Consider the following 26,449-nt stretch of genomic DNA (forward strand, 5'->3'; position numbering starts at 1 on the left):
GCAGCAACAAGAATGACAATAAGCAATTATATTGTGCTTTTCAATGACAAAGTAGTACTCAAGGCAGCTTGCCAGCTTGGTTTTTTTAAAAAGTAAAATAAGTTTAACTACAAAATCATCAAAATCAAACAAAACTAACATGATCATAAAAGCCATTAAAATCAATAAATGTATAGTTAAAAACAACACAGCAGAGTTGCTTAGTCTGGCCAACATAGTGTTTCGAGTCATTATACTGCTTTGCAAAAATAATGTTGTTGCACCTCCATTGCCTGCAAAAAACAACACATTACAAGTAGTGTCATTCCATACAACACATCATTTCCAGGCTCTGTACTAGAGTAGTCAAATTTTATATATACAGTATATATATTTCCATTCTATGACCACTAGTATATTATCACTTTTTAAATGTACTTTCTGTGGTGCTTTTGGTGGAGAAAAAAAGCAAAATCTCTGTGACTGGTCTGGTAAGCACTGTCATCTTTCTTTGCAGCTGTATGTGGTGGAACATTGACAGGACAATATGGACTTATTGAAAGTGTCGGATTTCCTGATGGTCACTATCCAGACAATTTGTTGTGTGAATGGGTTATCCAGGGGCCAGTGGGTCATTATCTTACTATTAACTTTGAAGCACTAGATATTCAGAACTCAACAGAGTGCATGAATGACTACTTGGAAATTCGAGAACGCAGTGCTTCAGGTCCGTGAAACAAGATTATTCCTCCTTCTTGCATCTGAATAACTCAAGGCTTGATGCTATCTCATGATATAATAACTGCATTTTGAAGTATGACATATCCAGCCTGATCCGCATCTTTTGACTGCCAACATTTTTGCTATATACTTCCTCTATATCCATATGTGCCAAGTAGTAGATACAGCTGTCTTTATGATCCTTATGATGTCATATGATATATTAGGATAGTTCTGCCCTCATAATATATATGTGCATAAGACAACCTTATATCAACATTGGGATGTACAAAGGGTGGCCTGCAGACTGCATGTAGCTCTCAGACCTCTCTTTCCCCTTGTGCAGGGCCTAGTACCCCCTCAACATTTTCAACATAAAAAGACTCACATGTATTCTGGGAGAATCAATTTTACTCCCCTCTGTTTTTCTCTCCTCCCTATTGTCTTTCCTTTCTGGGGATGGAGGGCTCTTGTAGGCCTTCATGGGGTTAAAACAAGAAGTGATCAAAAGTCTCTTTTTTTGGCTTGAATCCCAGCAGGGAGGGCCAAAGAAATACTGAAATTCTTGCTTTCTAGAATATAGGTGTGGGGTGGTGGATCTTTTTTAAACTAAAAGAGTTAAGGGTAGCTTGAGGATGTTTGGAGTACTACAATAGTCCAAGAAGACATGTGTGGTACCTGGACATCTCAAAACTGCCTACCCTATCCTACATTGCCAAAATTCAAGGATTCACTTTCACAGCCAATGGCCTTTGCTATCCCAGCAGAATCAGCAAGTGATACATCCTGAAACCTGACCCATGTGCAACCCTTTTCTGTGTTTTGCTGATACCATGTATCACAGCATGGGTTTTAAATGGAAAGTATTTTTGTTTAGAATTGCCTACAGAAATATCTTTGCAAATCAAGCCAAAAAGGAATAATAGATTTGCCCACTTTGCAGTAATCCTTTTCTCTAGTTATTTTATATGAAACATGGTGAATAATTTCAAATCAGCGCTGCAGTTTGCACCTAGGATTAAGCTGGCATAGATGGGTTCTAGCTCCATTATTTGTCATTGTCTTTGAGCCTGTAGAACAGACATAACGTAAAACAAAATTACAGAATTTTAGCACATTGTAGATCACCCTCTTTATTACATTCTCTCTTTTTTCTTACCTAGGAGATTTATTGGGTAGACACTGTGGTGCTGCTATTCCAAATGCTGTGGATACCTCTAGCCACCAGGCTTATGTCAAGTTTGTCACTGATGAATCTATTAGTGCTCCAGGTTTCAGGCTGCATTTTGCTGCTAGTAGTGAAGGTAATAGAGAGCTTTTGTTTGTTTTCTGAAGTATCGGGGGGGGGGGTTACATTCAAGCATGCACAGAAATAAACATGTTAAATATTTTTTGAATTGGTTGAAACATGGTTCATCTTTTATATTTTGTCATTTCAGTATTGTTAGTTTTATGATAGTGGGTTCTAATGTAGTAACTATTTATGATCACTTTTTGAGCTAAAATAGTCTGCTTTTAGTTTCCAACTCAATAACGAAATAAGGGGAAGTATAGAAACATGACAGCTGTTATATGTTATTAAGTGTTTCCTCTTCTGTTCATCATTTCATGACAAACGATATTTTACATTGTTCAATGTCTGACTGAATATTATTTGTATTATTCTAGAGTGTGGAGGTGAATTCCATGGTACTGGCGGGACGTTAACCTCCCCCAGCTATCCAAATCCCTACCAACACAAAATAAAATGTGAATGGAGAATCATGGTGCCATCTGGACGCCGTGTCACTCTTACCATTAGTGACATGAATTTTGAATTCAGCCAGAATTGTAGCCTGGATTATTTGTCTGTAAGTGTGAGAATAAAAGGAGGTCAACCACCATAGAATATGGAAATGCCATTTAAGGTTAAATAAGCTGCAGGAATTAGTCAACAAGAATTAAAACACATACAGATCTAGGAATAAACTTGGAACATATGATATGAATATTTCTAAAGTGCACTGATGTTAGAGTCAGGTAAGACCGGGTGGGGAGGTGACCGGGGCAGTGGAAAGAGGGCACACGGGCATCTGTTTGCCAAAGCAAAATGAAGCACCAAGGGGGAAAAGTTCAGTGGTTCATTTGGCTTCGGCAAAACAGGATCCCCAAGCTGGATCAGGAACTGAACCACAAACCAGACCAGTTTTTCTGGTTCGTGGTTTGGTTCGTGCCCATCTCTACTGAACTCTATAAACAGTCAGAAAATTCTTAATGGAAATTTCTTTTGCTTTTGTCAAGGTGGCAAAGTATGACTCCCATTAATTACTGGACTGGCAAACTGCTGCTACGGCAAATAGTTGCTTTTGTTTTGACTAAATGGGTCACTGCACCAGCAGGAATAGCTAAATTGTCCCATACTAATTTACTAGCTGGCAAAATGCCATGAGGGTAAAGTGTTGTTGAACAAAGTTGGTCAGGTACCAATTTGCTCTATCTGCATTTTAGGACTGTAGGAGTTGTTGTTGTTGTTCTTTCCTCAATTATTTTGTAGTTCCTTATTAGTTGTTTACACATTCAACTTTCAGCTATGAAAGAGATTCTTTTGCAAGGTCATGGTCTTTTACCTTGACCTTGCTCTTAATTTTGGCTGGGGCTAGCTGATTGTTTTGCAGTGATTTTTAGTAAGCTGCTGTCAAAACCTCATTTTGAAAGGGCAATTTTGTATCCAGGGCTGCATTTAACTCCCTTAAATATTTTAGCACTCTATACATATAAAACTCCAAACCTTGACAAGAAGTCCCCTTTATAAAGGGAGATAATAGGATTTCATTCCCTCGTTGCTCACTATTGCTCTTGAAACTGCCCATGAAGTCAAGGAAGCACTGTGACCGTGTCTTCCCTTTCCTGTTTCCTGCAAATAGCACTCCTATTCTGCTTCTGTATTAGAAATAGCAAAACCAAATTCAAGACAGTTACACCCTTAACACCATCTGGCTTGCAGAGGTTTGCTGCAGAATAATCTTCCCTGTAATGTTTTTACTCTGAACCCATCCAATCTCATTTAATTTTAGAAGCCAAACAGGGTCAGATTTGGTTAGTTCTTGCAGTGGAGACCAGCAGATGATACTATTGATCTCCAGGTTGATCTAGGAAAAGATTCTGCCTGAAACTATGGAGAGCCACAGATGGTCAAGAATTGACTATACGAGGATAAATGGACCAATGATGTAGCATAAGACAGCTTTCTGTGTTCCTATGTTCCCCATTGAAACTCAGAAGAAAGCCAGTTTCTAAAAGTACATTGACTTATTTTATTTTTGGCAAACAGGTTCATAATGGCTTTGGTGAAAACACACCCAGATTATCCAAATTATGTGGCAGGGCATCTCCAGGCACACAGGTGAAATCCTCTGGGAATAAGATAACAATAATGATGGTAATAAGCCATGATGATTCAGAGGCAAGTTTCAGAATTGCATATGCTTCTGATGAAGATGCAGGTAATATACTAGGTATTTTGCTTTTCAACAAGGACAAGTGAGAAGAATTATTTGTGATGCAAAACTTTCTTCTGTTTCTACTATTTTGTATTTCTTCAGTGTGTGGAGGGCAACTTACCAGCTCAGTTGCCGGAAATATCTCTTCTCCTGGTTATGATGGTATCAACAATTATACAAACAATCTGAACTGTGAATGGGTCATCCATAATCCACAGCCATCCATCACAACTCTTTTCCTTCACCTTGAAAATTTCCGCTTGGAACAGCACATTGATTGCCAAAATGATTACTTAGAAATTCGACAAGGTGAGTTACAGTCACTGGGAACCAGCAAATAAATACATTTCATCAGCATATTTCTTTCCTTAATTCTTTGATGGGCATTTGGCAACACACATGTTTTTTTCTCTAGGGCAGAGGTGGGGTGTTTTTTTTTAATACAACAAAAAGACTTAATGGCAGTTTAAAGACTAATAGATATTTGGCATAAAATTCCATGGACCATTGCCCACTTCAGACAAGGTTCCTATTTTCTATCTGGAGACTTGCAAATAATCTCTTTGGACAAGCTTGCAGTGAGCAAGCCTGGAATCAAAAATACCTTCCCAGTCCCAGATAGTGCCAGTGGCTCAAGATACAGGTGAGATGAAGTGAGCATCTTCATTGTTTAGTTTACCTGAGTACCAGCAGCTGTGGAAGGAACTCACCCATGACACAGATCAATAATTGACATTCCAAACTCCAACTCAGTTCTGAGAACCAGTTATTTAGTAGGTTTGCTCTTATCCTTGCCTGATTCATCCATCCAATATTCTTTGTCTATTTTGCAAACCCCGGTGAACATCTCCCCCGTGTATCAGCTTGACTTGGTTTTGGAGACTCTTTTTCCACTTGCAGAGACTGCTCCCTTTTGTGGCCATTATCTCCTTGGCTGCAGACACTTGCAACATGAAAATAGGATATCAGAAAAATGTGCTTTATTTAAAATCTAGCCCATGAACATACTAGGATCAGAAACTATGAGTTGATCCTGGTTTGTCTAGATTAACCAGGAATAGTTCCCCATGGTTGGATATAAAAGAAAACTATCATCTTTAAGGATGTGAAAGGAGAACGAAGAGGAATATAATTAACGTTATCAATTAATATCAATTAATGTTATCAATTTGTTATCAATTAATAGTGAGAGTGTTGGCTTCAAAAGCTAAAGCGTCACTACAGCTTTGTTCATTCCTCTCCTGATTTTAGCAATGTAAGTATGAGAGTGTAATGGAATTTGGGTGTTTCATAGTGTCATGTTTTTACTTAGGGGATTCTGATGGGGAGCTGTTATACAGACTATGCGGCCATACTGCGCCTAATGAAAAACTACTAATAGCATCTCCTCAGATCTGGATACAGTTTTTGAGTAATGGTCAACATACAGACAAAGGATTTTTAATCCGCTATTCATCACTAGGTAAGATGAAAATCACTTTCACCGTGTGTGGCAATCCCAGCGGGATTCACTGGGCACTAAAGAGTTTGAAACTGCACAGTACAGCTTATTGCAGGTGCAGTGTTGAGTGCAGTTGTCCCCAGATATCAGTCCTAGGTTCTGGATATCTAAATGCATGTCTGCTTCTTCACCTTCACTTTCTACACTGTCCAATTCTGTGGAGTAAAATGGATAACAATCACGGAAAGGAATAAGAGCTCACAGCCTGAAGGGAAAGGAAAAACAAGCAGACATAACAAGCCCAGGATATTGGGAGATACAGGGAGGACTGGCACAAATAGGAAGAGAGGTAATAGGGTTGCAGAACGGGGGGGGGGAGAGAAGAAAGAGAAAAGGTGGAAGAGAGAGAATTTAAAGAGGAAAAGGAAATGATGGAGTTAGAGGGCCTGTGGGCAGGGGAATGGGTCTCTCTCATGCTACACAAAGAGGAGGCTGGGAAAATAAATAATTGGTAACCCATCGTAAAACCTTCTTACTGGGGTGAAAAAGAGGAGAAGATCAGAAGGGGAAATTATAAAGAAACCCTGGGTAGTAGCATGGCAGGGCCCCTGGAAAGAAGTGAAGGCAAGTCAAGCAAAACTGGAGAGAGTTGTATTCACCCCGTGCATTATTTCCAAGGAGGTAGCAGAGGAGACCACCTGGAAACTTTACCCTTGTTATGGCAAATGCTGATACCAACTTCCTCAGGTGCACCCCTGGGCAGACCTTTGAATCCTTGGGGTGATTTATCAATGGTACTGGACCCAGAAAACAGATTGTCTGCACCTTTTGTAAATAAGTTTGAAGACCTTTGAGAGGTGGTGGTGGTGGAGCAGCCCCCCTCTGAGTTAAATAAGACAGTTCTTTTCAAGAAAGAGAATCTGTCTTTTGTGGGAGTCCTTGAAGGAGGGGTCTGGAGAGATGGCTTGGAACCCAATCACAGCTGGTCCTTTCATTGTGGAATGATCTTCCACTGGAAACATCACACTTACATTAAGTCCCTCCCACACACACACCTCTTCAGAAAACTGGCTAATCAAGGAAAGGCTCACTGCTGTGGCCCACTGTTGACCTCTCTGTGTTGGGACTGTAAATTCACACCTACTTTAAAGTCCTTTCAACCACCGGGTGAAGTTCTTTTAATGATGTCAGTCAGGCTTTTATGCTCTTGAGGGGGTTTTCAATATGGATTTCTAACAGCTGCATTTATCCTGCTGTTTTTGTGAGGTTACTGATGTTTTATTGCATTTTATTTTCATTTTACTGTTGTAGACTCCCCTGGAAATTTATCACTGGAAAGTGTAACATAAATTCTCTTCCAGACATTCAGTGTAGCTTTAGTTGTTTTAATTCTTAGTATTACATCTTGTGCTTCTTCCATACTGTTTCAAAACCAGTCAATTCTCTCTATTCCTGTTTTTTTTTTTTTAGTTTTGAATTTGATTTTTTTTCTACAATATATATTCCTTTCTGCAAATGAGCATTTCTCCATTACTAGTACTGCTGGAACAATATAGAAGATATTTGCTAGGGGCCTAATGTAAATGCATTGTTTTCTTTCTGGAATTATATAGAAGCTAATACAACTAATATGACAAAATTGTCATGCTTGCATTTCAGTTACTTATACAATAAAGCTTCCTTAAATATCTCACTTCTCATTTCAGCCTGTGGTGGTGTTCAAGAAGGTGAAGGTGGAATTATTTCAAGCCCTAACTATCCACAACCTTACAACAGTCATAGTTTTTGTTCCTGGCTTTTAGTCGCACCAGAAGGACATACCATAAATGTAAGTAAACAGTATTTTGTTGCCAAGAAAGCAATTTATGCATTATTAGCAGGGTGGACTACAAAATCGGATGCTGATTTTAGACAAGAAAAGTGCAAGATAGGTAAGGTGATACATGGATTCCAGGCCACACCTCTTTTTATTCACTTGCCTTGTATATCTACTTAGGACACAGCATTCTAGTTTTATTTTCTGCCTTGAACTTTTTGGTGTTCTCCCACCCAAACCTTAAATTAATTTTAAATGAGCTACTATCTAGATTCCTTAAAGAAATGGATTGTCTGCCTGTTGACTAGAGTTGACGGGAACCCTCAGGGTCACCTTCTGAAGCTGGGTAACATTTGGTATTTGTTTAATTGAATAGGAAGTTTAGCAACCCCAAGTAGCTCTAGCAGTGATGGCTCGTGTATATTGGAGCTGGTGAGATGGCTAAGAAGTGGTTCACTGGGGTGGACCCAAAGGGTCATCAAAGGCAGATCCAATTACATCTAATTTTGTTGCTCAATCTCTTTCTGTCTAAGCCAGAAATGGGCAAGGTGCAGCTCTGGGACCATGTACAGCCCCACAAACCTCTTTTGGCAGGCCTTAGCCCTCCTTCAGTCCTCCCTTTTTCCAGCCTAAATAAATAAATATATACATTATTGGAAGTCTCCAGGAGTGACAATTCACTTTTGTGAAAGGCCATGCCTCCACCATCTAACATCCCCAAATACTGATTTTTTTTCTCAAAAGTTTATGTGGGCTTCTAGACATTTCTGGTTTCTTTTCGTTTTTGCATTTTTGAGAAATTAACAATTTAATTACACAGGCTACATGTCTCCCCCCCCCCCCCCCGGTGAGCTGGGTACGGATTTTACCAACCTCAGAAGGATGGAGGGATGAGTGAAACCTGAGCCAGCTACCTGGGATTGAACCCCAGGTCGTGAGCACAGTTTCATCTGCAGTACAGCAGTTTAACCACTGCACCACGAGGCTCTTAACTGAACTGAGGAAACTTTGGATATCTCTATTTGTTTCTGAAAATGTTTTTGGTTTTCGTTTTGTCTTGTTTTTGCAATGTGCAATTGCACGTTCACAATTTTATTTGCTTGTTTGTCCACAGGTTACGTTTCTGGCTTTTGCCATTGAAAGGCACAGTAGCTGCAGATGGGACTCAGTCACCATTCTGAATGGCGGATCTCCTGATTCTCCTGTCATAGGCCAATATTGCGGAAACACATCACCAGGCACCGTTCAATCAGGTTCCAATCGGTTATTAATAAACTTCCGCTCTGACCGTTCTGTTCAGGGAGATGGTTTCTATGCAACGTGGAGCGCGGATTCTTTAGGTAAGTAAGGAACCACTGTTAATGATTTCTCCTTATACATAGAAAGGATCATGTAAGTAGATCCCTCTCTCGGTGGAAATTATGGCACAAGGAACAATTTATATTTAAAATGTATCTTTTGAAAAAGTGAGACCCTTCAAATTGCTTTACAAAATTTAAAAATAAAGTATATAAAAAAAGTACCAGTAATGAAAAATAAATATTCGGGAAAATAAACATAGTAATGTTTAAAAATCTTCAGCTGTAAACCATCAAGTAAACAGCAAACAGCAGGGACACCTTGTTTACTGGGAGGGATGGACCAAAAGTTATGATTGGCTTATTCTAAGCAGTAGGATATCAGCCACAGAGACCTTCAAGACTCTTCTTTAAACTAATAAAGAAGTTGGACGCTTTCCCCATGATATTCTGCCATATGGAGCTATGAAATGCATATAAGCAGGTCCTATTTTTTAAATCAGGAAACAGAAACCAGAATCCTTTTAGTGTATGTCTTCCATCCCACCTCTGTAGCATAAATCTCAGTAGCAAATTGCCATAATTTAAGACACCATTTGCTGTTGCATGCCAGATTGTGTGACTGAGTGCACAATAGGAAATATCTAAGCTAACTTCTTAACTTGTGGCATTTTGCCAGTGAGATGTATGCCAACTGAGTTACGCTGGCAGATAAACATAGTAGATTCCAACCAGTGTGTATTATGGGGAAAATGATATTTCATCCACTTAAATTTCTAAAAACTTGAAAGCATTTCTGTAAAACATTGACTGCTAAACCTAGGGTCTTTTCCACATGAAGAAATTCCACAAGGGTGAAAGACAATGAGAATTTAATGTGAGAAAATATTTTAATAAACTTAATCTATGTTTTATTTTCAAATTTTATACCTTTCAATTTATTTAAAAAGTTTTTTTAAACTAGGAGTTTGTATTATTAATTTTAAATTAAAAACTCATTTTTAAGGGATCTGGATTATTGTAAAGTAGCAATGGGGCGACAGAAGGGCATCTCAACCATTCAAAAAGGGGCATGTTGTGAAAATATTTGGGAGCCACTACTATCAACATTAATCATTCTTGCAGGATGTGGTGGAATTCTTCATTCAGAAAATGGTACCATCCATTCTCCTCACTGGCCTGAGAATTTCCCTAATAACATTAGGTGCTCATGGACAATAATTACACAGGAAAGCAAACATTTAGAGGTGACCTTTCATGAAATTTTTGAGATTCCAGATAGCAGTGGACAATGTCAAGGCAGCTATGTGAAGGTAAGTTAAGGTTGTAAGTATTCTGAAGTATATTGAACATTACTGTAGAGTGCCGTACGAGCACTTTTAGTTAAGCCAGTCTAGGGACTGAAATGTAGATAAATAATAGCACTTACTTTGTAAAGCATCAGGCACACAATTGTTGTATACATAATTAATAAAAATTGAAAACAGTAGCAAGAAAATGTTTTAAAATCCAACCATAATGATACATGGTGCTTTAAGGCATGGCATCAACAAATTGATGAATAACATTCTAATTGTCTAATTTGAATCTACATGTGGGAGATCTTGAGAAAAGCATTTGCTCCTATGTGAGAGAAGGACATCATATCTGCCTTATTAGGGGATGTGCGCTGTGTATAACAAATGCAGACTTCAGCCTAGATGCTGTGCTGTAGACTGCCTTGGACCCCAATTCTGGGGGAAAGGTGGCATATAAATAATAATTTTTAAAAATGAGCAGTCATGGGATGATGTTTTGAGATCCAGAAGCTTATGGTTGGCTTCATGATATTGTTACACACATTCTTGTGAAAAAAAATGTAGTTTTCCCATCAACAAGGCCCTGGTTTCAACTCACTCATAACTGGATCACTGGCACAGGGCCCCAGAAAAGGGCATTACAGAAGGTTTGCAGTAGAAGACCGTCTTGGATCTGGTACATACTCTAGGATTGCATCTGCCCCGATGCCGGGGTGGTGCAGCTAATCCTCCCCCCCCAAAAAAAAACCCAACGTAGGGGGGAAAAATAACATAAGCTGGTCACCCTTTCCATAGCAATAGTAAGCAAAGCTGACAATACAAGATGGCAGACAAGACTCAGTTTTGCATCATCTTTAATGCCATCCATTGTCTGTCTTGGGCTGTGTTTTCTTTGCTGAATTTCAGTTGTGTGACAAATGTACTTTATAAAAGTTATATTTCCTCTGATGGCCTTTAGGTGGCATGCATACCTCTTTATTCCTCCTGATTTTATGATCTCAAAAGCTCTGTGAGGTAGGTCAAATTCAGAGAAATCCACAGGCCCAAATTCCATGGCCTCAGAGAACACTCAGACCTGGGAATCCCAGTCCAGCACTCTAACCACTACACCACATTGACTCTAATAAAAATAAGTTCAGTGCCTTTCTTTCTCCTTTCCCTTACCACTGAACAAGCACAGCAGCCCAGAACAAAGTATAGGTTTCCATTTCTATAGAACTTATTATATTCTATCATATAATACCATGTTTCCCTAAAAATAAGACAGGAACTTAATTTTTGCTCCAAAAACACATCAGGGCTTATTTTCAGGGAATGTTTTATATTTTCCATGTACAAGAATCTATATTTATTCAAATACACTCATGTCATCTTCTTCCGGGTGCTGCACAATAGTGGAGGGCAGGGTTTCACTTAACTGGGGCTTATTTTTGGGGGTGGGGCTTATATTACGAGCTTCCTAAAAAATCACACTAGGGATTATTTTCAAGTTAGGTCTTATTTTACCAGAAACAGGGTACAACTTATTATCTACAGTACTTGTTTGGCTATTAAGACATTCTTGTCTGGAAGACATTGTAACTGAAGGGGGATGGTTTCCATTCCTCACAGTTTAATTGTGTTTTCAGGAATTTGGTGGATGTTGCCTGTTGTTCTCTTCAGACTGTGCAAAGCCGTGGCTCAACTCCCACTTGGGATAAAGGGCAAGCATAATTTATCATTGTGTAGGAGGAAACGAGCAATTGGATAGCTGCTCTTTGCTCAGGAGGTTAAAGGGCCAAACTGAAATTTATTTTTCAGAAGCTGCGAAAATATACCTAGGCCAGTTTAGCACTCAGGTTTTGTCATCTTGCACTGCAGAGGTGAAAATGTTAGCTAGCATTTCAGTTTGTGCACAAAAAATCCTTTTGTAAAGGAGCAGAGGTTAGTGAGGATTTATGACATGAAGGGTTCCATGGATAAAGCATTAGGCACGCCATTAAAGGATATGATTACAATGCATTTCGTTTGAAAAGGAAATACATTACAAAAGTATAAGTGTTGGAGCAATGTTTTAGTAATGTGTTTGAGAACAAGAGTCCAACTGTTGCTTCCAGCATATGTATCATAATGATACTAAGCAAGCTGTTATATACTGCACTCTGAACGTTTAAATCTAGTTAAAATAAGGGGATTTAAACTGTAATCCTATGGACCCTTTTTCCAATTACAAAAATCTTACCTTTCTTCAGAAGTAAGTTCCATTAGGTTCAATGAGGCCTGCAGTGTTTTCAGATGAGGCTTTTATCATGCTGTACCAGTGGTGCCCAAATTTGGGTCCCCACTGTGATATACCCATTAACTGATTGTCTTTCTACATGAGGTTAACTCTCTGTTTGGGTGGAGTGTTGGAGAATATTAGAATCACCGTTGTCATAGATGAGCTTATTTATGGTGTTGATGGAAAAAAACCAGCATGCAGTCTTATTCAGATATCAAAAAATAGTAATACTTTTCATCTAGGTGCTGAAAGGAAGTGATGAAGAAGAGGAAGATGCTGTATTAGCTGTTGGGTGTGGAAATGCAGCACCTGGATCTATTGTTGCCCCAGGAAATGTGATGACAATTGTGTTTCAGTCACAAGACATCCCAGGGCATGGATTTTCTGCACCTTTTATAAGCAGTAAGTAATTATGAATCCAGAGGTTGCCAAAGGGTCGTGCCATCTGAGCATGTATGTAGTTATGTCAAAGGATAAATTAGGTTAGAATCAGGAACAGATTAGAAGATGGTAGGAAAGCTGCTCTAGGAAGTTTGTTTAATAAATGAGATTTATTAAACACATCAGATGTTGGAAGAGGGGTAAAGAACCACCCCTTCTCTGCAGGGTTCAGCTGTTTGTCTACACCCTCTTCTGCCCCCTACCCTGGCATAAATCGTTTTGTATATTTGTATGTTTCTGTGCCTGTGACTGGCCTCATTCTTATTAAAAGGTAAGCTTGTGTATGTGATGTACTGTGTCCCACTTTGCTCCCACACAATAGGCCACTTCTCCAATTACAAAAGAGTAGAGAGAAAAGCATTTCCCATGTCCTTGCTACTCTCGTTATACCCAGAATCACATTCTAGTATGGTGGAGGTGTTTAGTTTTGCACGTTGGCTCTTTGTCAGTGGAAGGTAACTGTGTTTCTTTGGTCAAATGTGCATTCAGGGTGTGGAGGAAATTTCACTGCACCAACTGGTCGACTGGTCTCCCCTAACCACCCCAGGCAATATGAAAACAACCTGAATTGCAACTATATCATAGATGTGGGGCCCCAGTCTGTTGTCATCCTGAAATTTGAAATGTTTGATTTACAAGGTAAGTGCCAATAGAAGTTACCTAAAGCAGTACTATGAATCTTGCAGTCTGTGTGTGGCCCACCCACCCTTTCTTCAGTTTTCTAAAACTCCTCTCTACTGGAAAGTTGCTAATACCAAGCAGAAGTAGACCCATTAAATCAGCTGCTAAATAGCAAGTTAATGCAATGATTCAATTGGCTTGTTCCAGTAGAGACTACCAGTTGAATTCAGACTTACTGTTTTTGGCTGTGGCCTAGGACAGTGGTTCTTAACGTGGGCGATAATGCCCCCCAGGGGGCGATTTCATTTTTCAGGGGGGCAGTAGAACGAAAAGGGGTGGCGTGGGGGCGCTGGAGCAGAAGGGGGTGGTAGGGGGGCGCTGGAGCAAGCCAAACCTGTGAAGATGGCTGCAGCCTTTTTACAGTGTGCATGAATATATATTTTCCTCCAATCTTTATTTAGTTTCAGAGTTTTGAAAGTTTTAGTTCCTGCATTGCGGTTTGTTTTTATGCCCTTTTTATATTTCTTTTTCGTCTTAAAAGTCGCTTACAACTAAATCATTAAATGTTACTTTTTGGAATTGAATTTTGTTCTCAGCGGTCATTGGATTTAAGTGTCATAAATAAATAAATAAATAAATAAATAAATAAATAAATAAATAAATAAAGATATCATCACCGTGGGGAGGGGGGCGATGATAACTTCTTCAATGGCTCAAGGGGGCGTTTCTTTCAAAAAGGTTAAGAACCACTGGCCTAGGACACTGGGAGAATGATACTCACAGGGGGAAAGGAGTTTAAAAAGGAGTTATGGATTTGATTTGATTTGTAGAAGAGAAAATTATTAAGTAGTATATCAAGATCCTAGCAATTTTCATATGATACACAGAAGGATGGAAGAGTTTTTACAATGGCTGCTTGAGAAGATTGATATTCATATTTTCTTTACCTGAGATGTCATGTTTGACCATGATTCTTGTAGAAGCCTGCTTGCCTACAGCTCTCTATATAGCCCTTGTACTTAATTGTTCATGCTCAAAACATAGCCAGGGGGCTAGGGTCGGGGGTAACAGCACCACTGCTTTAATTCTATGAACCCCCTTCATGTTCCAAATGCTTGAAGAAGCCCTGTGCTTTCATGGGGAGACTGTATTTGAGGTTCTGTCATCTCTTACTGAAATGGAATTGCCAGTGGTAATCTTTGATACATATATTTAATTTGACGGTACAGCCATGTGCAAACTGGTGCCCAAGCCTGGTAACTATGGTGTGATTATCTTGGCTTGCCTACGGTGTATAAAGTACTTAGGGAGTGGGTGGCTAAACAGCTCGATGATACCTTGATGGATGATTCTGAATTTCAGCTCAGCATGTCTTAGAATACTGCGCTTATGATGGAGTAAATATCTTCAGAGGAAACCACATCACATCATACCCAGTGGCAACATATTGCGGCAATGAAATCCCTGGTCCTGTCAGTATATTTGGGTCCACACTGCTGAATTTCTACACAGATTCTGATATTGTTGGCACTGGATTTTTGGTCACTTATACAGTAATCTGTGAGTAGACATAAACATAGCATTTCATTGATGGGAGTGAAGTGTGTTTCAATGCAAGGGACAACTAACTGTGGTTCTGGAGAAGAGATATCTAGACTTTCTCCTTGGAGGGTTCCTCAAAATCTGGGTGGGGGGGGGGAGGAAACAGATATATCCAGAGTTATTGAAACGGGCTAAGCAGCAATCTACACATTTGATATGGGTGACAATATCCTATATACAGTGGTGCCCCGCATAGCGACGATAATCCGTGCAGCCAAAATCGTCACTATACGGATTCATCGCTATGCAAAATAAAAAAGCCCATAGGATTGCATTAAAACCTGTTTAATGCATTCCTATGGGCAAAAAAATTACCTTTATGAGAAAATCCTCCATACGGCCGCCATTTTTGCTGCCCGGTAAGCGAGGAATGGGCGCGAAAAGACAGCGGGTGGCCATTTTTTTTACCCGGCGGCCATTTTGGAACCACCAATCAGCTGCTGGGAAAACATCGTTATGCGAAAATCGGTAAGCGAAACAGCTTACCGATATCGCAAAGCGATATTTTCCCATTAGAAACATCGTTATGCAATCGCAAAAACGATCACAAAAAATTGTCACTATGCGGATTTGTCGTTAAACGAGGCGCCCGTTAAGCGAGGCACCACTGTATATTTATTCAAAATTAAATCCTACTTAGTTACCGGCAGGGAAGTATGCTTAGTCTCATAAGCCCTATTCAATCTTTATGTAAGCATGTGGAGGCCCCACACACTAAAGAGAAGTGTGCCAACCCCACCCCTTTCTGTCATCACTTTCAATGGCTGAAATCCTGTTGCATAGCATAGTAATACACACTAGACTTGGTTTAGCAAACAATGATTGTCTTTCTGCGTTTTTCTGCGTGGAACAATAGTCTGAAGAGAGGGAAGCTGCTCTAACTGTGCAGCCTCTCTAAGTAAGCCAGTAAAATGGAAGAAAAAGATTTTGATACACATGGAAAGGTTACCCAGATAAGACAGCATTCCCTAGTCAATCTATCACTTTGAAGTGTTGGAAGTGATCATGCTGGGAGTGGCTAGTGTTCTCCCCTGAACAGATGTGAGCTCCCTTCAATGCATATACTGTATGCTCCACACACTTCAGGCAGGAACTGATTAAGAGCATAGTTAACAGTCTCATGACACACATAAATAACTTCTTTTCTTTGTATTGGCCCAATGCCAGTTTACACATTAAGGCCACATTCTATCTCTGGCTGCATCCTGATAATCAGTGTGAAACAGATGAGTGCAAATGTGCATTTTTAACATTAGTCTGCTTCCAGATACAAGTGAGCATCTAGAGTTCTATTTTAGAGTCAGATTCCAAGTTGACAGAACTGGGGAGAACAGGGGTGCAAGTCTTTGCCTGTCTCATTCGCATGTGTTAAAACAAGAAAATTAAGTTTTTTCTCCTCCTCACCTACAAGACAGCAAGATAATTTCTGCTGCACTGCAGTTTGCATATTTGTAGGATTTTTACACAAATGGCATAAATTGTTCACATTGCACAAAACTACGATGGACTTTTAAAAATTAAATGCATAAGATGGGGGGTTTTTTTGCATCATTCTGATCAAAAAGTGCGTCCTTCTGTGCTTGCAATTATGTGTCAGCACTTTGCTTTAAAAAAGCAAAATATACTACTTTTGCACATTGTGTGCAGAAACCTCAGTGAAAAATTGCACTCATCAATCCTGAATAGGAGGCAATAAAATTTCATGAAGTTCAGCAATTTCCCAGCTGGCTTTTTTACTATTGAGGTGGCCTGTCTTGTCAACAATATGAAATCCCAGAATACGTCAATCCCTAGCAGTTATTTAGGTCTCAGCAACCCTCATGGCCCATTTAAAATACTCCATCTAAATTTATACTGATAACAGGTATATGAATCCTCATTCAGTTTAGCAAATAAGCACCAGCATTAGAAACTGCAGACATTTTGTTTACTGAAGAACCCTTGACAAACAGCCATTATCTGAAAGTAAGAAATCAAGTATCTTTGTTCAAAATTAGTCATCCTGCTAGTCACTGCCTAGATGGAATAACAGTGAAGGAGGACAATATGCACTTAGTCATGAAAGAGACCTTCATAAGTCAGTCAGTTTGGCTGCTGCTGTCTGACCTTTGGCTTTTGACATTTCTGAAGTATGACTCTAGGTTTTTATTAGAGTTCTTGTCCCATTCAAAGCACATTATGGCAATTAACATTCTAGTTCCTTCCAGCTTTATCCTGTGAAATGCACATACACACAGTCACACACACACATTCATTTCTTTTTGTTTCTTTTCTTGCTTATCATGAATGCCGCTCTTTTAATTCTTTGGCTTTTGTCTCCTATTTGCCAATAAGTCCAAAGTACAGTCCTTGATAGACCCCCCCCCCCCATTGCAGCTGAAAATGAAGGGCAAATGCCAGCGCATTCATTGCTCTTCAGAAGAATCTACTTTGTAATGTTAGTGCTTAATGCGCTGACTAGTTCTTTAGAACTTGGGCACCAGTAGGCTTGGGCTGTTTGTCAAGAGGACCCAGAGCGGTTCCTTGCCAACTGAAGAATGTGAAAAAAACAGCACAATTGCAGAGTGTTATGAATCAAGATACCTCTGCTTGGAAAGCAAAAAGAAGTTTAAAAGTACTATGTGTTCTACCTCCCCAAATTGTGAAGAGGACATTGACTTCACTCTGAAGGACTCATGTAATTGTTACAAAACTACTGAATTATGCTTCCTTTGAAGGGTTAGACTCTCCCATTGTAACCTAACTTAAGGAGGTTATTCATTGCAGAGTCTTTCCCATGGACAAGTGAAGTAAACAGGGAGGCAGGGAGCAATAATCACTGCGAATGACGAACACTAAAAAAATGACTTTCTTATTCTACACGAACCTACCTGATCTTTATGGTATTTGAGAGGGACTCTCTTTCATCTATCACTTCCATTTAAGGAATGGTTGGTCAGAACACAATATAGGGCATTCTTAGTTGTGGGACCCATTCGCTGAGACAGAATTAAAAGGAGATTAATTTTTCAGATTCATACCACTGGGACCCAAGTGCAATTAAATGAGTTTAGACTCCGGATCAGATCCATGGACCACTAACCTGGTGCATTCCATGAACGCAGAAAGACAATCAGCCAAGAGAGGCAAGCTATCTTCCTGGCCATCCTTTACTCTTTAATTTCAAGTTAAATTCTGGACAGAAGAGGTCTGGGTGGCAAAGATATATTGTGAATAATAATGGATGTATTGTTTTGTTCACTTACACTAATTGTTTGCTTCTTGCTGCAGCTTGTGGTGGCGTTTTTAATGGCACCTCAGGCACAATCAAGAGTCCTACTCATTCGTTTACCGAGTATCATCACAATATGAACTGTTCCTACCACATCATTGTTGGAAGCAACAGGATAGTGGCATTGAAGTACGTAAGTCAACAGGTGCTTTCATTCAATGGGGAGAAAGTGGTAGGCTCTACTTTTGGATTTCCTTTTAAAAATGCTTCTATAGGTAGAAATAAGTAATACATGTTCTTGTTTTCAAAAAAAGTTACTTCATTGGAAAAGTACAACTTACTATACAGATGGGGGAAGTATTCTGCACTGGCACTGAACTCACACCTGAGAACTTGTGCTACATTTTCTTTACCCAAAGGAATATTATCAGTCCCATTAATCTTCTGGTACAATGAGTCAAAGACTTGGACTCCTGTTTTTTATTTGTTTGTTCCCCCCCCTCCTCTTCTATAGGTTCTATATGTTCAGGGAAATGCATATCCCATTTTCCCTCCCACAATGCAGTTCTTTCAGTGATACAAGCCTGGAAAACAGACTTACAAATTAAGCCTGTGTCCACCTTCCAATGACCAATCACAAAACACAGTTTACTGGAATGGAAGATATGGAGTCAAACTAGGACAAACATATCTTTCATCACCAAAGGGAGAACTGGTCTTAGCTATGAGCTAAGTGTCATAATAGCATGACATTTACAGTATAATGTTATCTGGCTACTACATGTATTTCTGTTTCTCTTCTACCTCTCCCCCTAAAAACACTGTACCAAATGGAACTGGAATAATCTAATGATGCATTTTACAGATTCAATAGCTTCCACCTTGAAGCCTCGGGATCTTGCTACAAAGATTATGTTGCTGTATATGATGGACCAGACATCATTTCTCCACTTCTTGGCAAATTCTGTGGTGCAGTCCTGCCTCCATCTATCAAAACGTCCTCAAATCATTTGCTTCTCGTGTTTAGTACTGATTCCTTTGGAGCTGCCGATGGATGGAAAGCATCTTTCAGGGAGACCGTAGGTAACAGTGACATCTGAACAAAAAAGTACCTCTTTTCCAAGACTACTCCCATTAAACTTAGGCTTATGGTAGTGAGAGGGATCCATGGGCCAAATATGACCCATTGGAGGTATCTCATCAAGCCCTCAAAGTCCTTCTGCCCATATCTCCTATCAGTAAATGATTTAAAGCATGAGTACAGAAGCGTGGAACTGAGCTCCACTTTACAGCCTTGGAATACTGTTACGTAGGGGGAGGATTTCTATGATATTCCACATTTTCTCTGCAACCTACATTCGAACCCATAAGCAAGTTCAAACATGTTTATGAGCAATCTGGCCTTTCTCACCAGATTGTTCATAACTCATCCATAAACTCAAACATAGGTTGCACAAAAAATATGGCATGTCATAGAAATCCTGGTTTTCTTCCAGAGAGCTGCTGTATGGAACCAAGCTGTGCTCTGCACTATGGGATGTTCTTGCACTGGAGGTGACTTGTGGGTGGACGTAGAATTGAGCTGTGCTTTACATGCATGGTGAGGAACTGCAGAAATTGGAAAGAATTGCACAGGGTCCACTCATTATGATCCAACCCTAATTCTAATACTGTGTTTCTCCAAAAATAAAACAAGGTCTTATATTAATTCTTGCTCCAAAAACCACATTAGGGCTTATTTTCAGGGGATGTTTTTTTTCATGTACAACAATCTACATTTATTCAAATAGAGTCAAATCATCTTCTTCTGGTTGCTGCACAATGGTGGAGGGCGGGGTTTCACTTAACTAGGGCTTATTTTGGGGGTAGGTCTTATGTTACAAGCATCCTGAAAAATCATACTAGGCTTGTTTTCAGATTAGGTCTTATTTTGGGGGGAAATAGGGTAGTTGAATTTTTCTCCAGTCTTCAATCAGACTTGCAAATGATGTGTGTGTTTACCTTCCAATGACCAATCACAAAATAAAAGGATGGTAGTTTGTAAGATGTGGAATGATGCAAGTTAGTGCTAGGACAAAAAGACATCTCCCCCACCCCCCACCCCAAGAAAGTTCCAATTCTAATGATGTGTTGACAGTAGTATCTAGTTCTGTTGTCATGTGTATCTGCTGATTCAACCAGCTGCTGGGGAACATGAGCAGGAAGGTGGTATCTCAAATTCACTGTCCGCTTGTGGACTTTCAAAAGGCCGACTGGCTGGCCACTCTGAGAACAGAATGCAGGAGTAGATCCGCCTTTTGATCTGATCCAGACTGGCTCTCTGCTTGGTCTTATATAAATAACACTGACCTTTAATCCAGCTTCCTGGTGCTATTTGAATACATCAATGACCAGTTGAAAAGAATTAACCATTAAAAACTGCCTACCGTTCTCCATCCTTATGTTCTTTTGTTAATTCAAAGTTTGGTGGGGGTTGCAATGTCCCCAGTCCTTGAGGATTTGCAAACTGAGAACTCCAGATTTGTTGACAAAAGGCCTTTGTGGCATACTAGAAACATAGTCTTACACTGAGTCATTACAACCCCACCCTCTCCCACAAAGCTAGGGCTGTTTTTTATTTGTTACAGTCCACAAGAGACATAAGGATAAGGAATACATCTGAGTAGTGTTGTTTGCCAGGAGCCACATCCCTACAGATCTCTGCTGTTGTCACTGCTATTGACCCGTTTTCAACTGGGTTTGATTTTCAGATGGCAGATCTTTCTGTCATATGAAATTACACCCTTTCAATCTCTACTAGTTATTAGGGGCCTGTTTTAAATTCTGTTAGAGAAGTTTATTCTGGAATTGGAAGCTTTATTCTGTCCTGGTGATGGCATGGCATCTGCTTCAGAATATGTTTCAGTTCTGCGATATTGATCTTCATACTTAGAAAGGATGCCAAGATGTGTTTTGTGTTGCATAGAGACTATTTGCAGGCTTCCTAATTCTGAGGATCTTTCCCCATCATCACTGTATACAGTGAGAACTGATAGTTCATGTATTTCAGCCGGAGTTTGGAAACATTTTTTTTATTAAAACTCCCAGAATTCTTCCAATCAGCAAGGCCAGTAACTTCTGAAATCTTTGGTCACATAACATGTATGTTGGAGATTCAAGAAAAAAAAAATCATGGGGTGTTATAGAAAGGTGATTCTCAGACCGTGGCTTTTCTTGGTGGAGATTTGTTGTTTTTAATGTAAACAACAGACATCCTTGGCTAAGCTAGATTAGTGGTTAGAATGTTGAGGTTTTTATTTATTTATTTATTTATTTATTTATTTATTTATTCATTCATTCATTCATTCATTCATTCATTCATTCATTCATTCATTCGATTTTTACCCCGCCCCTCTAGACAATGTCTACTCGGGGCGGCTTACATCAGTTAAAGCAAGTTAAAAAGATATAAAATGCATTTATACTAATTAGATCTTATGGGGTTTGTATAAATTAGATTTATACTAATTAGATTTTATGGGGTTTGAGGTTTTTATGGGGTTATTAATCAGATTTCCTCTTAGCAGTTGAGTGGTCTTGAGTCAAGTCCCTATCTTGATCACCTTCACTGTTGCCAAATTTTGAAAAAAATCCAGAAATCTGGAGAAGCACCATCCCTTGTTATATATAGACCAGAAGCAGCTGGTTTGTAAAGCTTTAGGTTCTCATAATATCCCAAAGAACACACCTCCATTTCTTGCTCCCTGTTGCAGCAGCTTTGGAGAAAAGAGTGAGAGATGAAGAAGTGGAAGGAGAGGAACTGCAAGAAATCAAACAACTTTAGAAAAAGAAATGGTTTAGAAATGTGTCGGATTTTTCCAAGATGTTGCTAAACTCTCTGAAAACCCCAATTTTTAAAAAAAGCACTCTCAAAAGACGCTCAGAAAGAACACTGAATTAAAATTGGAAAAGTGTTATCCACATTTAAGTTTGTTGTTAAATTAGTTGCTTCTATGCTTGTTGTAGGTTTTTCAGGCTGTTTGGCTGTGTTCTTGCCAAACAGCCCGAAAAACCTACAACAACCATTGGGTCCCAGCTGTGAAAGCCTTTGAGAATACATTAATTGCTTCTAACTTGGAGAAAGTCTGGGACAGAACTGCGTAAAATAAAATAAATAGGTGCCATGAGTGTGATTTACAGTGTTTCTGCAAGTTCTAAATTATGAATAAAAATAAGTTGTATTCAAATAAATCTTTGCAATTCGAAACAGCTACTTGAGAAATTTGGAGCTTTTTCTTTATAAGCTAAGAGAAGAGGAAATAAATCTAGAGGAAATAAAGAGGAGAACGCCTGCAAAACTACTTAATATTACTCTTTAAATGAACTCCCACCTGCTCCTTAAGAGGGGAAACAACCAAGAGGTTTTGCATTATCGTGTGACAAATTTAAAATAAATTTCTTCATTAGTGTATAATGAAAACATTATTATATGACTGTATTAGTGAAGGGAAATTAGGTAACAGGATTAGAGTGTTCTGCTTAATGTTGTTGGTGACCTTAATTAACTTTTGGAATGAGGTGAACAAAAAACGGTAAACTCATTTGCAGTATTCTAAACACTGCTTATTTCCTTCTTTCAGTTTTCTCCCTATTTTCATCAGTGGCTACTTAGGATTTCCACACAAATTGATTCACCCAAATTACTATTCCTGCTTAATATTTTGTAGAATTTTTTTTTCTGAGAAATGAGCAGTTTGATAATTTGAAAAGAGACAGACACCATAGGAGTTAATTACCACATTTAAAAGACATCTGCCTAGCAGGAATTTAATGAAAACAGGGTCTTTTTATTATGGATCTAGCACTGCTAGGTCATTATGCTCATTATCTTGAAAGCTCATCACTTCACGGCAGGCAGATAGAACTCAGGTTCAACCAATGCATCTTCCAGTAGTACTAGGAGAGAAATCTTTCCTTTAGAAAGGCACTTGCAATCGATGTTGATAATGCTGAGCTCAGTGGAACTGAGGATGAAGCAGCTTCCTACATTCCTAAGTTTAAGGTGCAATCCTGTGCACACTCATATGAAAATACAGCCCACTGAGAAAAAGAGAGATAGTAGAAGGGAATGAATTGGGCTAACCTATCTAAAGCTCTGAGTGAACTCTACTTACAGATCTCCCTCACAATTCTTGCTGATTGATTTCAGCTACAAGTGTAATTTTTTTCAGGTATTACAATCAATCATCAGTGACCCTAACCAGCCTAGCAAAGAGATTGCACATTTTCCTTGTATATCTCAGGAAGCAATAACATTGGCAAATAATATGGGAAAATCTCCAGGATTGGGATCGTCACATTAATATTATTTTCTGCTAACTACACAATGTACAAATCAATGTGAATCAGCCAAGAGTCCACCACCCCCAATCCATACATTTTTCCTCTGCTGCTGGAGCCTCTACATTTTTATTTTATTTTATTTTTTGCAAATGAATGCTTTCGCATATGTTCAGTCAGTGTGGTAACTTGTTCCAGTGCAGAAAAGTGTGTGCAGGAGTGCTGATGGTTGGCAGAGTAGAGGGAGAGGAAGCAAAGAGGCCCTCATGTATGTGCAGGAACTGAGCACTCCTTGTCTCCAAACCATCCATCCATGCATCCATTTATATATTTATTTATTTATTCATTCATTCATTTGTGGCTTGGTTCCAGCTCTGGAACAAAGCTTCACTGGAGCACCTAGGAGACCAGAGAGAGAAAGAGAGGAGGAAATTGCCAATCAATTCTTACTTGCAGTTCATTAAGGCAATTTCTGCTGTAGCCATGTCTGGGAGTCTACAGCAGATGCTTCTGTAACAAGCTGAAAACAAGGGCTGATTGGCAATTTCCTCCTTACTCTCAGCTGACTCCTGCCTGGATGGCTTAATTGAATTCACCAAGGGAAACCAACTTGCTCGGTATGAATTCACAATGGATCAATGTGAATTTTTCCCACTATGTAGTCACACCTTCAATGTTTTATCACCAGGCTTTCTGTGCCTCATAACCAGTTTAAAAATGATTGCTTCTTTTAGAAGTACATATGGGCCAGTGTGATGCAGCACGCCCAATCACTTGTTTGACATTTATGATCCTGCTTGTGTGTTAAGATAATCAGGGGAGCCCTTTCTCTTGGTCCCACCACCCTCATAGTTCCAGACTCTGGAAATCCTTTCCATGGGTGGGTAGCCTGGCCCCATCTTTGCTGTCATTCTGCAAGCAGACAAAGATGTTTCTTTGGCAGGCTTTCCTTTAGAGATGGGTTGCCTAAGAGAGGTTTGAAAATATGGATCAAGTCCAGCCCCTATCAAGGAGGCATAATAGGAAATTGAACTCCTAACCTCTGGCTCCACAGCCAGATACCTAAACCAATGAGCTATCCAACAATTCTGTAACACCAACCCCTAGTTTATATATATTGTATTTTTCTCACAATCCGTTCTTACAGTTTTGCACCCCAATGGAATTTCTTTACGCAAGAGAAGACGAAAGCTTGGTTTACAGGTTTTCAAGTTTTTAGAAATGCAAGTGGATGAAATATTGCCGTCTAGCAATTCTATAGCAACCCATATTCTAAAACCCCAAAGATATGTAGGGGAAAAGTCACGAGAGTGGACAGAGAAGGCAGGAAATAGTTAATTGCTGCTAGAAAAAATGGAGGACAATGGAAGTTGAAGAATGAAAAATTGTTGTGAGGATATACAGGGACAGCAGTGTGCTGTAAACAGCAAGCTCCATTTACTGAATTTAACTAGCTAGTCAACTGTTCAGTTGGCAGGACTCTCAGTTAATTAGACTGGCTGGGCCCAATTTTGTATGATTCCAATTTATCCATTGCTGCTTTTGAATTTTGATTATATTTGGACCTTTTATAAAAAATATCTGGTGATTATGGGGGCAAAAAAATGTAACAAAGCAAGAGGTACCAATAAGAGATGTTCTGGATTTGACGCAACATCTTTACTGGTTTCCTTACCAGGGATCTGTTTATAATTAATTTCACGTAATTTCAGTTATATCCAGCCTCATTGAAAGAATGGAATATTATTCATGCTTTGAAGTGGGGATGTGATAAACTCTGAGTTAAATGTAACTCTTCCCCAGTTCATTCTTATTGGTACCATTCCAAACAATGTATGCCTTTTGTTCTATTAATTTAGCTTTCTTTAAAAAACAACACAGTTTTCTTCTAGGTAGCAGAACCACCATCCTCTTCTATTGTTCTCATCATTACCATAAGCTGTATTTAAGCCAACATCACTCAATATCTGGCTTGAAGCCTCTTCCCATCAGTTCCAGACAAGTCAGCAGTGAAAGATATTTGGAGAAAGGCACATTTTGTGATTAATCACAAAAATAGAAACATTACATTCGAAAGACAGGAGATAGTATCGCTGTTCCCATTGACACTACTTATATGCCCCCCTTTTGCTACTCCAGTTTATAAAAAAAACAAAATCCACACTGAACCAAGAGCTGGACCATTGGAATGATCACAAAACAGTGAGCAAGCTTTCAGTATTCCAGAACTGAAAGACAGAAGCTACTGTGTTACTGTTGAATTGGGCCTAATATAGTATTGCCTGACTAGTATGGACCAATATGGTCCATGATGTTGCCAAAAAAACAAACAAGGAATAAGTGCTAAAATAAAATTTAAAGTGATGAGTGCAGAATAAATGTCCATAATCACTTTGTGAAGCTGCTCTGGAACCATATACTATAGAATCAATCAAAAGAAATGTTGAAGAGACATTGTTGTTGTTGGCCATGTTTAAAAAATCCTTCCATTTTTTTTGGATCAAAAAGAACATTTTTTTCCCAGGTAGAATTCCCTCTACAACCACTCTCTGCATGGAAAAGGGGGACAGACACAGACATACTGTGATTAGTTTTTGAGGTTATCAGTACCCATACTGAGGGGCATTTAATGTGAAAAGGAAACAGAGTATAATGTTTGGAGTTTATTTAGCTTTTGTTCAAAGACCTGAGGAATTTTGCATCCTTATTTGTTGTGGTATACTTATAATGTTGCAGAAGCTTGAAGTATACATTTGTTGACATAATATAGAGGCTGGGGGTATTCTTTTCCAAAATGTTTTATGCTTGTTTCACAAAATTATGTTTTGTAATGCTTGAACTCTAGCCTTAAAAATGTAGAAGCATATTAAAACTGAGAAGAGATGATATTAGCTAAGAGTGCATCCATCCAGATGTCATTTCAGTGTCTGTGGTGTTTATCCAGAACAGTTTTTCCGCTTTTAA

At 39.1% G+C, this 26,449-nt stretch overlaps 1 protein-coding gene across 2 annotated transcripts in view; it reads left to right on the forward strand.

Moving 5' to 3' along the window:
• Window positions 1-26,449, forward strand: part of CUBN (cubilin) — a 153,057-nt gene that overhangs the window by 116,237 nt on the left and 10,371 nt on the right. Inside the window, exons 46-59 of one of the 2 annotated variants that reach the window (XR_013537787.1) lie at window positions 497-706; window positions 1,863-2,003; window positions 2,368-2,549; window positions 4,010-4,181; window positions 4,281-4,487; window positions 5,491-5,640; window positions 7,326-7,447; window positions 8,550-8,775; window positions 9,859-10,046; window positions 12,534-12,693; window positions 13,222-13,371; window positions 14,716-14,913; window positions 18,226-18,355; window positions 19,032-19,245. Coding sequence is in view for 1 of the 2 variants with exons in the window: in XM_020806644.3 (XP_020662303.3) it covers window positions 497-706; window positions 1,863-2,003; window positions 2,368-2,549; window positions 4,010-4,181; window positions 4,281-4,487; window positions 5,491-5,640; window positions 7,326-7,447; window positions 8,550-8,775; window positions 9,859-10,046; window positions 12,534-12,693; window positions 13,222-13,371; window positions 14,716-14,913; window positions 18,226-18,355; window positions 19,032-19,249 (2,454 nt within the window). In the remaining variant the exon portion in view is untranslated. Of the gene's footprint in view, window positions 1-496; window positions 707-1,862; window positions 2,004-2,367; window positions 2,550-4,009; window positions 4,182-4,280; window positions 4,488-5,490; window positions 5,641-7,325; window positions 7,448-8,549; window positions 8,776-9,858; window positions 10,047-12,533; window positions 12,694-13,221; window positions 13,372-14,715; window positions 14,914-18,225; window positions 18,356-19,031; window positions 19,250-26,449 lie in introns of both variants that reach the window. The other variant, XM_020806644.3, reaches the window with a different exon arrangement.

The sequence above is a fragment of the Pogona vitticeps genome, chromosome 6 (genome assembly GCF_051106095.1).
Source record: "Pogona vitticeps strain Pit_001003342236 chromosome 6, PviZW2.1, whole genome shotgun sequence".
Lineage (NCBI taxonomy): Eukaryota > Metazoa > Chordata > Lepidosauria > Squamata > Agamidae > Pogona > Pogona vitticeps.